The sequence below is a fragment of the Bufo gargarizans genome, chromosome 7 (genome assembly GCF_014858855.1).
Source record: "Bufo gargarizans isolate SCDJY-AF-19 chromosome 7, ASM1485885v1, whole genome shotgun sequence".
In the NCBI taxonomy this organism is placed as follows: Eukaryota; Metazoa; Chordata; class Amphibia; order Anura; family Bufonidae; genus Bufo; species Bufo gargarizans.
The window spans coordinates 28,060,496-28,075,009 of record NC_058086.1 but is presented as its reverse complement, the minus strand read 5'-3'; the positions used below and the strand labels follow the sequence as shown (position 1 = coordinate 28,075,009).

General features: G+C 38.9%; 1 protein-coding gene across 1 annotated transcript in view; it reads left to right on the top strand.

Moving 5' to 3' along the window:
- The window catches only part of CDKN2C (cyclin dependent kinase inhibitor 2C), an 11,708-nt gene extending 9,508 nt beyond the window's left edge, over positions 1-2,200 (top strand). The window contains exon 2 of the mRNA XM_044301916.1: positions 1,088-2,200. Within this exon, the coding sequence (XP_044157851.1) occupies positions 1,088-1,465 (378 nt within the window). The 3' untranslated portion in view covers positions 1,466-2,200. The remainder of the gene's footprint in view (positions 1-1,087) is intronic.
- Positions 2,201-14,514: the final 12,314 nt, after the last annotated feature.

The following is a 14,514-nucleotide window of genomic DNA, read 5'->3' as shown; positions in this document are numbered from 1 at the left end:
ATATTCCATATATAAATGGTGTATACATATATACAGTATACAGGCACTTGTACAGCTCTATATTGGTGTAAATTCTATATATAAATGGTGTATACATATATACAGTATACAAGCACTTGTACAGCTCTATATTGATGTATATTCCATATATAAATGGTGTATACATATATACAGTATACAAGCACTTGTACAGCTCTATATTGATGTATATTCCATATATAAATGGTGTATACATATATACAGTATACAGGCGCTTGTACAGCTCTATATTGATGTATATTCCATATAAATGGTGTATACATATATACAGTATACAGGTGCTTGTACAGCTCTATATTGGTGTATATTCCATATAAATGGTGTATACATATATACAGTATACAGTCACTTGGACAGCTCTATATTGGTGTATATTCCATATAAATGGTGTATACATATATACAGGTGCTTGTACAGCTCTATATTGGTGTAAATTCTATATATAAATGGTGTATACATATATACAGTATACAGGCGCCTGTACAGCTCTATATTGGTGTATATTCCATATATAAATGGTGTATACATATATACAGGCGCCTGTACAGCTCTATATTGGTGTATATTCCATATAAATGGTGTATACATATATACAGGCGCCTGTACAGCTCTATATTGGTGTAAATTCTATATATAAATGGTGTATACATATATACAGTATACCGGCACTTGTACAGCTCTATATTGGTGTATATTCCATATATAAATGGTGTATACATATATACAGGCGCCTGTACAGCTCTATATTGGTGTATATTCCATATATAAATGGTGTATACATATATACAGGCGCCTGTACAGCTCTATATTGGTGTATATTCCATATATAAATGGTGTATACATATATACAGGCGCCTGTACAGCTCTATATTGGTGTATATTCCATATATAAATGGTGTATACATATATACAGGCGCCTGTACAGCTCTATATTGGTGTATATTCCATATATAAATGGTGTATACATATATACAGGCGCCTGTACAGCTCTATATTGGTGTGTATTCTGACACCTGCAGAGACTAATAGCCCTGCTGTCTTCCCCCAGGTGATGAGGCTTGGTTGCCCGGCCATTGCCAGCCTCCTGCTGAGAAGAGGCGCTGACCCCAACCTGCAGGACAGCAGCGGCTTCTCTGTCCTCCATGACACTGCCAGGGCCGGCTTCCTGGACACTCTGCAGATTCTTCTGGACTTCCAGGCTGATGTCAACCTGAAGGACCACGACGGCAACATAGCCTTGCACCTGGCAGCCATGGAGGGTCACCTGCCCATGGTGCAGTACCTGGTCCTGCAAACTGACACCAGGGTGACCCAGAGGAACATGAATGGGGACACTCCCTGTGACCTGGCTAGGATGTACAAGAGGGAGCACGTGGTGCTGTGGCTACAGAGCAATGCCAGGGGCCAAACAGGAGATGGGCAGTGATGCCCGGGAAAGGGGCCCATCCAGGAGAAGCCAGCCTGCAGATGCAGTGATTATTGGCACCTTTCAATGTTAGCATGGACCTCAGAGACTCTATGTGAAGCTAAGAGTACACTTGGGGATGCTGCAGGCCTTGCTGGCTGGATGTAACCCGAGGGGTGTCACAGGGTCATCATTTTGTTTGCTTTCACCTGGTTTAATATGAATGTGATTTTTTTTTTTTTAAGGGGGGTGGGGGGTGGGGGGTGGGGATGTTCTTAAAAATTGTAGCACTTAGTGCACCAGATCCAGGGCTGAGGCTGGTAGCAAGCACTATGTTGTGGGGAGGGGATCCCCACAGAGACTGCTGCCCATCTGCTAGGCTTATGTGCTCTATTTACTGAAGATCTGCAGCCATTCCCTGCCCATGTAGACCTTTGTATTTGTGTTCTGTTACTTCCTCATTGTATGGACCAGTCCTGAGCTTAGGACAACCAGTGATTAAGCCATTGTCACTGGGCAGAGACTGACCTGGCATCCAATGGTCTGAAAATACAAGTCTGTAGAAATGCACAGAGGCTGTCTTGTTGTATTCTCCATGCCTCTGGTCAAGAAATGGTTAAAGTCAGCTCCAAAACTCCTCCTCAAAATCTTCTTCCCTGTTCTTCTCTGTGCAGGCTGGATGCCATGCAAATCTCCATGTCCATTGTATGCGCTGTATCTTTGGCTGCAAGTAAATCAATCACCTTGGTACCATGATGGGTGTAGTAGTGTCCTCTCTGCTCAGGCTCCAACGAATTTATTCACTGTTTTTATTTGTAACCATTTCCCCCTGTGATATTTAGCGGCTCAGGACTTGAGCTGTGTTTTTTTTTTTTTTTTGTCGATTCTATTTTGTTTCACTCCCTCTTCCCAAGGTTATTTTTGTAATAATTTACTCGTGATTTATTTTTTTTTGACAGAAGGAGGTAAGTTTCACTTCAAACTATAGCAAGAAATACACATCAGATGCAGCAGAGCTAAGTTTGTCATGTGCTATGGTGCGATCAGGATCTCTGGTGTCCCTCTGGGCTATAAAATCCTTATGAGGTGCAGAATGAAAATTGGTAATGTGTATTATTACATCGGCTGATTAGGCTGAATCAGTTGAGAAATCATTCCAATAATTGTCACTATAAATTGTTATAGGCCACAGTTTTGGAGAAAATTATTTTCTGAATTGAATTACTATTATAATTAATTGTATTAAAAATAATAACAATAATAGAATTGATATATTATAGAAATGAATTACACAACTGATCTAAGTGCTTCAATACTCCTCCTATAATGAGTTGCTACATTGTATACAGATCAGAGCTACATCTTATACATTGTGACACAGCAATGAGGAATGACTAATTGATCTTTATATCTATCTATCTATCTATCTATCTATCTATCTATCTATCTATTATTTATCAATCTATCTCCTGTCTATTTATCAATCTCATTCCTATTATCTATCTCATTGTCTATCTAATATATCTATCTATCTATCTATCTAGCTATCTCATATCTACCGTATATATCTACCCCCCTTACACATATATATGAGGAGCAGTAGAGCTGAATATGTTAGCTAACATTGCTCATCCTGATATCATTATGGGATTTATAGCTCAATGACCAATCGATTATCCATATAGACATCGGCTATTATTGGCCTACATGAATCCTCTGGCAGCTCCACATATACAGACAGATTCATTCATCGGTCTATAAATGTGTCAACAAGAAAGATCGAAAGGAAAGTGGTTCATATGTGACTGAGTCTGAGAGGAGAGATATGACAAGGACAACACAACAACTAAAATCACGAGTGCTGTGATGTGGTGAGGGATCATTACAGGACCAGGGGAATGTGTTCTCTAAATATTATCGCTTTATTTATCTGTACAGTGCGCGCTTTATAACACTACATACATAATGTCATATAGATCCTAGTACATGTCTGCAATGTTTATACTCGTTTTCTAAAATAACAGTTTTCACCAGATAAGTGTTAGTCGGATGGAATCATTTACAGTCATTCTTATATTCACCTATATTACAATATGGATGTTCGATTGGAATAAAACTCGTTAGGATTGGGAAAAAATAGTCGAATTAAAACCAAAATATTATTCCCATAGCTGGGAAATTATTTATATAACGCCATGATCGTGTTGGAAACTATCTATTATTCTATTATCTATCTATTAAATATTTTTTCAAAGTATCTATCTATCTATCTATCTACCTATTATTCTTTCTATCTGTCTATTATATATCTATTATTCTATCTATCTATCCATCTATGTATTCTACATCTATTATTCTTTCTATCTATCTAATTAATCTATCTATTAATCTATCTATCCATTTTCTATCTATCATCTTCTATTTATCCATCTATTATATATTTATTAATTTTTCTATCTATTATTCTATCTATCCATCCATCTATGTATTATACATTTCTATCTATCTATCTATCTATCTATCTATCTATCCTTCTAGTCTCCACTAGTAAATGGTAGGTTAAATGTCCTAATGTTCATGATGTTTTACCATATTGTAGCTCACTGCTCGCCCTTATACGGCTGATTGTAAATCTGAAGTGTTACAGGGTGGGGATTGTCACTCGGTTCACCCTTTACAATCCTTATGACATTAAACAAATAAAACAATGGAATAAATAAGCAGCACAATACTAGTATAATGTGTATACAAGAGACACGTAGACATTAATATAGAACCAGTTTGCCAACAGATAAAATATATACAAGTAGAAACAATCATAAAACTTCAGGTATACATTTATATATCATCCGAGGAAACTAATGACATAGCTAAGAGGGGCTGCTTTATAATATATTATATATATATACACACACACACACACACACACACAATATTATAAACATATTATATAGCAGTTTCTTCTATACAAATATTTAAATTTATGATATTAGACAAGAGATTGAAGTATAGCTAATATAAATATTTGTATAGAAGAAACTGCTATATCATAATAATAATATGTTTCTAATTACATAAAAAAGGGTTTGCTCTATAATATGCACATCGAGATATACTTACATAATTGCTATGTGACAATATATTTATAGAAGTGGACAAATATTGTACAATAATATACACAGAATGTGTCTTCATTAGGGCCTAATGTATCATGCCATACAGGATACATGAATAAATATTGATTCTGCAGTATAACAATGTACATATATAAGAATTAGGGACTGCTGCATAATAATAAAATACACAAAGAGACAAAGGGACTGCGGTATAAAATAAAAATATACATGTAGAGAAATAATGAGCTGCTATATGGGCGTGTGTGTATATATATATATGTATAGAATAAAGAAATCGGACTCCACTCCAAAAAGATCTTTAGTGAAAAAAGGATTTATTCACCCATGAGGTGGCACAGGTAGCTTGTGCCACCTCATGGGTGAATAAATCCTTTTTTCACTAAAGATCTTTTTGGAGTGGAGTCCGATTTCTTTATTCCGTATCAGTGGGTAAGCACCAGTTACCATACTCGGGCAGTGCACCCTTTTTACTCTGTTTTTTTGGCTTGGTGGTGCTGCTGTTTGTTTGTTTTTCTTCAAATATATATATATATACGGAAACTACAACAACTATATTTATATAGTTATATATAAAATATACACTTGGAGAAACACTTGTGTGTGTGTGTGCATGTGTATATATATATATACACACACACACACACACACACTCATACAGGAACTTCAACATACGAATCTTCAATACAAATACGACAATAAGGGATTGATGTATAATAATATGCACATAGAGATGTGGGGCTGCTGCATAAAAACCCTTCAGTATATAGACATAAGATACGGCAGGATAATAATCATAAATATAACATTTATAATAATAATAAACATACAGATAAATAAGGGAATGCACATAGAAATATAAAGGACTGCTGTGTAACATTATTGAGAGAGAAGGGACTGCTGTATTATACACATACAGGGTTAGAGACTTAATGGGCTTCTATATAATAACCACATGCAAACATAAGAGACTGTGTAGTAATATAGATACATAATGGGCTGTTGTATGAAAGCAAATCTATAGATATAGATCAGGTGTCATATACATATGGAGACATAAGAAACTGTATTTAACTATAAGCTATATAGAATACATAAAAAGGGTCTGCGGTATAATAATACACATATCTAGAATTAGGGACTGAAATAATCAACATACGGAGATATAAGTGACTGCCTGACATTGTGCACATAGAGCCAGAATAGAGTGCTGTATAACAATTAACATGGACACCTACGGGACTACTGTATAATCTACACAGAGAGACATAAAAGACTGTTGTATAATAATATACTTGTAAAGTGATAATGGGGTGTAAAGTGAAATGACAAACATATGGACTCATAAAAGATTGCAGTAAATCCATATAAAGATATGATATGCGGACATATAATAATAATATTAAACATGTAAAGACGTAAGAGACTGCAGGATAATATAAATATACAGATAGAAGAAACTGCTGTATAATAATAGACATATAGAGATATTAATAACTGCAGTATAATACCGTAATATACATAGATTCATAAGAAGCCGCTGTATAATTTATAATATAAATATTGAGACATAAAAAGGCCACAGCTTGATTATTTACATATAGAGACATAGGAGACTGCAGTATAATATACATAAAGATATGAGACTGTAGTCTAATATATGGAGACTCAAGAGACTGCAGTATAATAATATGCATATACATAAGATAATACAGTATATTAATACACATAGACATAAGAGACTACAGTATAAAATATTAATATAGAGACATAAAAGACTGCAGTATAATAATATACATATACAGACATACGAGACTGCAGTATAATAGTATGTATACATTAGAGACTGCAGTATAATAATATAGGAGGCCACAGCTTATAATTTACATATAGAGACATACGAGACTGCAGTATAATAATATATACATATACAGACATAAGAGACTGCAGTATAATAATATATACATATAGAGACATAAGAGACTGCAGTATAATAATATATACATATAGAAACATAAGAGACTGCAGTATGATAATATATACATATACAGACATAAGAGACTGCAGTATAATAATATACGTAGACATAAGAGACTACAGTATAAAATATTAATATAGAGACATAAAAGACTGCAGTATAATAATATACATATACAGACATAAGAGACTGCAGTATAGTAATATACATATACAAACATAAGAGACTGCAGTATAATAATATGCATATACATAAGATATTGCAGTATATTAATACACATAGATATAAGAAACTACAGTATAAAATATTAATATAGAGACATAAAAGACGGCAGTATAATAATATACATATACAGACATACGAGACTGCAGTATAATAGTATGTATACATTAGAGACTGCAGTATAATAATATAGGAGGCCACAGCTTATAATTTACATATAGAGACATACGAGACTGCAGTATAATAATATATACATATACAGACATAAGAGACTGCAGTATAATAATATACATATACAGACATAAGAGACTGCAGTATAATAATATACATATACAGACATAAGAGACTGCAGTATAATAATATACATATACAGACATAAGAGACTGCAGTATAATAATATACATATACAGACATAAGAGACTGCAGTATAATAATATACATATACAGACATAAGAGACTGCAGTATAATAATATATACATATACAGACATAAGAGACTGCAGTATAATAATATACGTAGACATAAGAGACTACAGTATAAAATATTAATATAGAGACATAAAAGACTGCAGTATAATAATATACATATACAGACATAAGAGACTGCAGTATAATAATATATACATATACAGACATAAGAGACTGCAGTATAATAATATATACATATACAGACATAAGAGACTGCAGTATAATAATATACATATACAGACATAAGAGACTGCAGTATAATAATATATACATATACAGACATAAGAGACTGCAGTATAATAATATATACATATACAGACATAAGAGACTGCAGTATAATAATATATACATATACAGACATAAGAGACTGCAGTATAAAAATATACATATACAGACATAAGAGACTGCAGTATAATAATATATACATATACAGACATAAGAGACTGCAGTATAATAATATAAATAAAGAGACATAAGAGACTGCAGTATAATAATATATACATACATATATAAAAAGACAGAAGAGACTGCAGTATAATAATATACATATAGAGACATAAGAGACAGCAGCATATTATACATAAAGAGACAGAAGAGACTGCAGTATAATAATATACATATAGAGACATAAGAGACAGCAGCATATTATACATAAAGAGACAGAAGAGACTGCAGTATAATAATATACATATAGAGACATAAGAGACTGCAGCATATTATACATAAAGAGACAGAAGAGACTGCAGTATAATAATATACATATATACTTAGTATAATAAATGTACGTATAGACATAGAAGGGAATGTAGTATGATAGATATAAGATAGATAGATAATAGATATAAGATAGATATAAGATAGATAATAGATATAAGATAGATAGATAATAGATAGATAGATAGATAGATAGATATAAGATAGATAATAGATATAAGATAGATAGATAATAGATAGATAGATAGATAGATAGATAGATATAAGATAGATAATAGATATAAGATAGATAGATAATAGATAGATAGATAGATAGATAGATAGATATAAGATAGATAATAGATATAAGATAGATAGATAGATAGATAGATAATAGATATGAGACAGACTATTAATGTAGATACAGACACACAGGTGACTGCAGTAGAATAATCACCATCATACACATATGGAGCTATAAGGGGCACCCTAGGTGGTCTCTTCTCCTGGGCACAGCACCTCGCTCAGTCCCTGGTGCCGCCGTTTGGACCGGACCCAGTGGTTCTCAGAACCGTTACTTTCTTGTTTTCTCTCTTCCTGTCCAAACATATTTGAAATTTCCGCGCCTTGTGTAACAGTTCCTGCTTGCAGAGCGCTCCTGCCCCTGATCACAGCCTGACCCTGCCAGTGCCTTCTGCTGTGCCCAGTGCCAGGCTGTCTGTGTCCGTGCACGGTGCCCATCAGCTCCCGCTCCATCTTTCTCCATCCCTGTGTCTTCCTCCATTGTTACCCCTCCCTCCATAGGATCCCATGTACATTGCTATATCGTCAGCACATGCAGCAGAGCCCGTGGTCCTCCCTCCTGCCAACATCTTCTCTGGGGCACAGCTGGCATCCGATGCCCCAGCTATAGGACAACCTCTTCTATCCTGGATCCGCATGCTGTGTTTGGCCCTGCTGCCCGGAGCACAGCTCAGCCGCCATTCAGGCTCCAGAAATAAGGTTCTGCCCAGTCTGGATCCTGCAGAACATACGGGACATCTGCTGCAGAGCCCTGACACTTCCTGACTGCAGCCATTACTGAGTGTGCTGCTGCTGCTGCTGCTGACAGCCACAGGTCTGTGAAGGGCACAGATGAAGTCACTGCAGAGAGGGCACAGCCTAAATGCACACAGTGCATGGCAGAGATAGGCTGTATGCTGGGCACAGACTGGAGATCCACTAGACAGGGCATTGACAGACTGCATGCAGTGCACAGAGGGGGCACACTGCATAGGGAAGTGACTAGAGATCCACTACAGAGAGTTAGCAGACTGCACAGGGAACAGGCTAGAGATCCACTACAGAGGGGGCACAAACTGCACAGGCTAGAGATCCACTACAGAGGGGGCACAGACTGCACAGGGAACAGGCTAGAGATCCACTACAGAGGGGGCACAGACTGCACAGGGAACAGGCTGGAGATCCACTACAGAGGGGGCACAGACTGCACAGGCAACAGGCTAGAAATCCACTACAGAGGGGGCACAGACTGCACAGGCAACAGGCTAGAAATCCACTACAGAGGGGGCACAGACTGCACAGGGAACAGGCTAGAGATCCACTACAGAGGGGGCACAGACTGCACAGGCTAGAGATCCACTACAGAGGGGGCACAAACTGCACAGGCAACAGGCTAGAGATCCACTACAGAGGGGGCACAGACTGCACAGGCTAGAGATCCACTACAGAGGGGGCACAGACTGCACAGGGAACAGATTAGAGATCCACTACAGAGGGGGCACAGACTGCACAGGGAACAGGCTGGAGATCCACTACAGAGGGGGCACAGACTGCACAGGCAACAGGCTAGAAATCCACTACAGAGGGGGCACAGACTGCACAGAGAACAGGCTAGAGATCCACAACAGAGGGGGCACAGACTGCACAGGGAACAGATTAGAGATCCACTACAGAGGGGGCACAGACTGCACAGGGGACAGATTAGAGATCCACTACAGAGGGGGCACAGACTGCACAGGGAACAGATTAGAGATCCACTACAGAGGGGGCACAGACTGCACAGGGAACAGGCTGGAGATCCACTACAGAGGGGGCACAGACTGCACAGGCAACAGGCTAGAAATCCACTACAGAGGGGGCACAGACTGCATAGGGAACAGATTAGAGATCCACTACAGAGGGGGCACAGACTGCACAGGGAACAGATTAGAGATCCACTACAGAGGGGGCACAGACTGCATAGAGAACAGATTAGAGATAGCCTAAATACACACAAATGCACAGCTTGGCACAGACAGACTGTGTGCCAGATCTACTACAGAGAGGACATTGACTGACCACCTGTAGGTCCACTGCACATATGGCATTGATAGAATGTATGCAGGACACAAACTGCATAGCCATTACAGACAGGGGCCAGGCTGTCTACATGCAGGACGCAGATTACACAGCTACTACAGACAGGGTGTAGACTGAGTGCACAGACCCCAAAGCCACTAAACATAGGGTATATATAGATAGCATGCAAAATACTTATTGCAAAACCATTACTGTCAAAGCATATACTGCATGCAAGGCAGATACTCTGGAGACAATGCACAGGGCACAGATTCCCTGCATAGTGCACTGCCATTCAAATCCAGGTACTGGATGCATGCAGGACGCTCACTGCAGAATCATTACAGATAGGGCATATACTGAATGCAGAGGCAGTATACACCAGGAGCATAAACTGCAAGCAGGGTACAGACTGTGGAGCAGTAATAGGCTCAGACTACCCAAACACTGTCATGTCATAAAGGCAAGGATTGCTGTAGCTGGTGCCATAGTTTGTACATATACTGTATATTATTTGGGTGACTTAGTAATACAGGGGAACTGCAAAAAAAAAAAAAGGGGGTCAGTCAGCACCTCCCAATGCGCAGGTGCACCCACCATGGCTAGAAACACGAAGAACCCCCCCCCCCCCACAATGCAACAGCAGAGTTTGCAGAGTGCTGTTGCATTGTGTTTTTTTCTTCGTGTTCCTAGCCATGGCGGTGTGCACCTGCTCTTTGGGAGGTGCTGACTGACCCCCTTTTTTTGCAGTTGTACTGAGCTGTACTGACCAGCCGGTCTACCCCATAGGCTGATTTTAATCAGTGTAAGGACTCATGCACACGACTGTTGTTTGTTTTGTGGTCCACAAATTGCGGATCCGCAAAACACGGATGGCATCAACTGATCCGTTGTTCCATTTTTTTTTTGTTGCGTTTCCGGTCCGCAAAAATTAAACAGAAACAGAAGCATAAAAACTTTAATCATTAATATAATGTACAGTAATGTGTTTTAACAGTATACCAATGGGCAAAGTGGGCATGGATCCGCAAAAAACGGAAGACATACGGATGTTTTCCGTATGCATTCTGTATTTTTTGCGGACCCATTGACTTGAATGGAGCCACGGGTTGTTATTTGCAGGCAATAATAGGACAAGTTCTATTTTTCAGCGGAACGGATATAAGGAAATACGGAAACAGAATGCATATGGAGTACATTCCGTTTTTTGTGTGAAACCATTGAAATGAATGGTTCCGCATATGGACCGCAAACAGAATCCGCAAAACTGGAATGGAAACGGAAAAAAAAAACATTTGTGTGCAAGAGGCCTAAGGCCCCTTTCACACGAGCGACTTTTCCGCGCGGGTGCAATGCGTGACGTGAACGCATAGCACCCGCACTGAATCCTGACCCATTTATTTCAATGGGTCTATGTACATGAGCGTTGTTTTTCATGGTGATGGACCATGTGATGGACCATGTGATAAGTGAAGCGATGTCACCAAAGGTCCTTTTCTCCCTGGTTCTCAAAGAAGAAGAAAGAAGATAAGCCGGGCCTTGCGAACAAGTGGATGAGGTGAGTTTAACGTTTTTTGTTTATTTTTTTTAACCCCTCCATCCCTATTTTACTTAGCATTCTGTATTAAGAATGTTATTATTTTCCCTTGTAACCATGTCATAAGGGAAAATAATAAAGATCGGGTCCCTATCCCGATCGTCACCTAGCAACCATGCGTGAAAATCGCACCTCATCCGCACTTGCTTACGGATGCTTACAATTTTCACACAGCCCCATTCACTTCTATGAAAGACGTGAAAAACGCACAATATAGAGCATGCTGCGATTTTCACGCAACGCACAAGTGATGCGTGAAAATCATTGCTCATTTACACAGCCCCATAGAAATGAATGGGTCCGTATTCAGTGCGAGTGCAATACGTTCACCTCACGCATTGCACCCGCGCGGAAAACTCACCCATGTGAAAGAGGCCTTACTGTTTATTATGTAAAAAGGTCCACTTTTCCTGCATATTTACCGTATATACTTTAATAGCTTTTTTTTTTTACACAACAGCGCAAACAATATCTGAATATAAAGATTTCTAAAATCAAAATGACATCAAACAAGGAAATAATATGCAAGGTGGGCTTAAATATATAGATAGGAACCAGGGAAATATTGTAAATGTAATAATGCAAAACTATACCTCAGATCAAAAAGAGGGACAGAGGGACTTGGGTCACAAAGAGGGACACTTGGGAGGTATGAAACACTGAAGTGTGAACTAGGCCTGGTTGTATAATGCACAGCAGGGTGTGCTGGGACCAGAGCCACTTCATGCGGGGAAGGAGATTTGGGCCCAAATGAAGTGAGTATTGAGCTGGGACATGTGAGCTGTGTACAGGAGTGCGGTCCGCAGAAAATTCAGTCTGGACATGATCTCTGTGCTTCCGAAGGATGGACTGTGGCCTTGTGGCCTCTGCAAAGAGCAAAGGCAAAATGCCATCCACTGCAAGCAAAACCACATCCTGACCAGCTGGACCCTGGTGACTGTGGTGGCAAGTACCCCCTGAGGGACATATGGGGTCATTTATTAAACTGGTGTAAAGTAGAGCCTAGCAACCAATCAGATTCCTCCTTTCATTTTCCAAAGGAGCTTTCAAAAATGAAAGGTGGAATTTGATTGGTTGCTATGGGAAACTAAGACAGTTCTACTTTACACCAGTTAGAAAAATGAGCCTAATAGTTTTTCTTGTCGCTATACAAGAAAAGGGGGCCTGGTATAAGTAAGCACTAATTCCAAAAGGGACTGTTTCACTTCAGCAAGTGGCATTTATCATGTAGAGAAAGGTAATACAAGGCACTTACTAATGTATTGAAAAATTGTCCATATTGCCTTTTTTGCTGACTGGATAAATTTTTCCATCACATTATACACTGCTCGTTTCCATGGTTACGACCACCCTATAATCCATTAGTGGTGGTCGTGCTTGCACACTACAGGAAAAAGCACCGGTCTCTCTGGTGGCCGGGACCTCGGGAGCTTTTGGGCAGCAGTGATATTTTTGGAGAGCATCGGCTTTCTCCTTGCAATCCTGTCATGCACAGCATTGTTGTTCAGTGTCCTTCTGATGGTGGACTCATAGACATTAGAGGGGTTTTCCGATATTTTGATACTGATGACCAGGATAGGTCATTAGTATCTGATCGTGGGGGTCTGACACCCGGGACCCCCATTGATCAGCTGTTTGAGAAGGCACCGTCGCTCCTGTGAGCGTTGTGGCCTTCTCCGTGCTTACCACAGGGCCGTACATTGTGTAACAGCTGTGCTTGGTATCACGTTCAGCCCCATTCACTTCAATAAATACTGTATAAGTAGACAGATATGTATATATTAATTGATGTAGATAGATAGATAATGATAGATATGAGATATGTAGATAGACAGTAGATAGATAGATAGATAGATGGACCAGACACAATTTTGATCAAAAAGACCTTTATATGTTCCTGTATAGTAAGTATAGCAATAATGCCATTCAGATTTATCCATATTTCTGGTGTTTGCCTGCGTCTTTGTGCTTGAAGCAGGGTGCTGCTACATATAGTGTCTGTTTGCTTTTGCATGTCAGCCATGGTAGGGTGCACCTTTGCAATGGCCAGGATACGTGTTATTAATGTTCTGTATTTGTCGTGACGCCAATTGCAGCGTGCGCGAGGTACTATCCCAGGGCCCTTCCAAGGTGTTATAACACACGTCCCAGATTAGGAATTCCAGAGTGGTGTAATGGGCCTATAATGTCTCTGTAGGGTAGTGATAATTGTGTCAACGGTGTCTCCTACCTGAGTACAGCTGGACTCTTTTGCTCCTGGCTCACTTACAATAAATTTGAGTGTAGTGATAGTAGGAGTGATAGAGGAATTTTGCAGAAGAAATGATGTCCAGACCTTTAGATGAAGTTCAAATGTTGCTTTACTTGAAATAATTTGTATCCAAGCAGTATACAGCTTTAGTCTCTGGTCCCAGCAGGTTTTAGCAATCATTGGCAGGAATAAATACTTCTGCTTTAAATTTGGAGCTTGCAGGATAAGTCGTCTGCTTGGTAGCTCTGTAATTGTGACAGGAATTAATCTTCTGCACTTTTTTGTAACTTCTGCTTTGTGGGGACAGACTAGCTGAGGAGGAACGGCTTCTTCTAGGTCTCTGGACTTAACTCTCAGGAGATGCTTTCTTCCTGAAACTCTGGAGGTT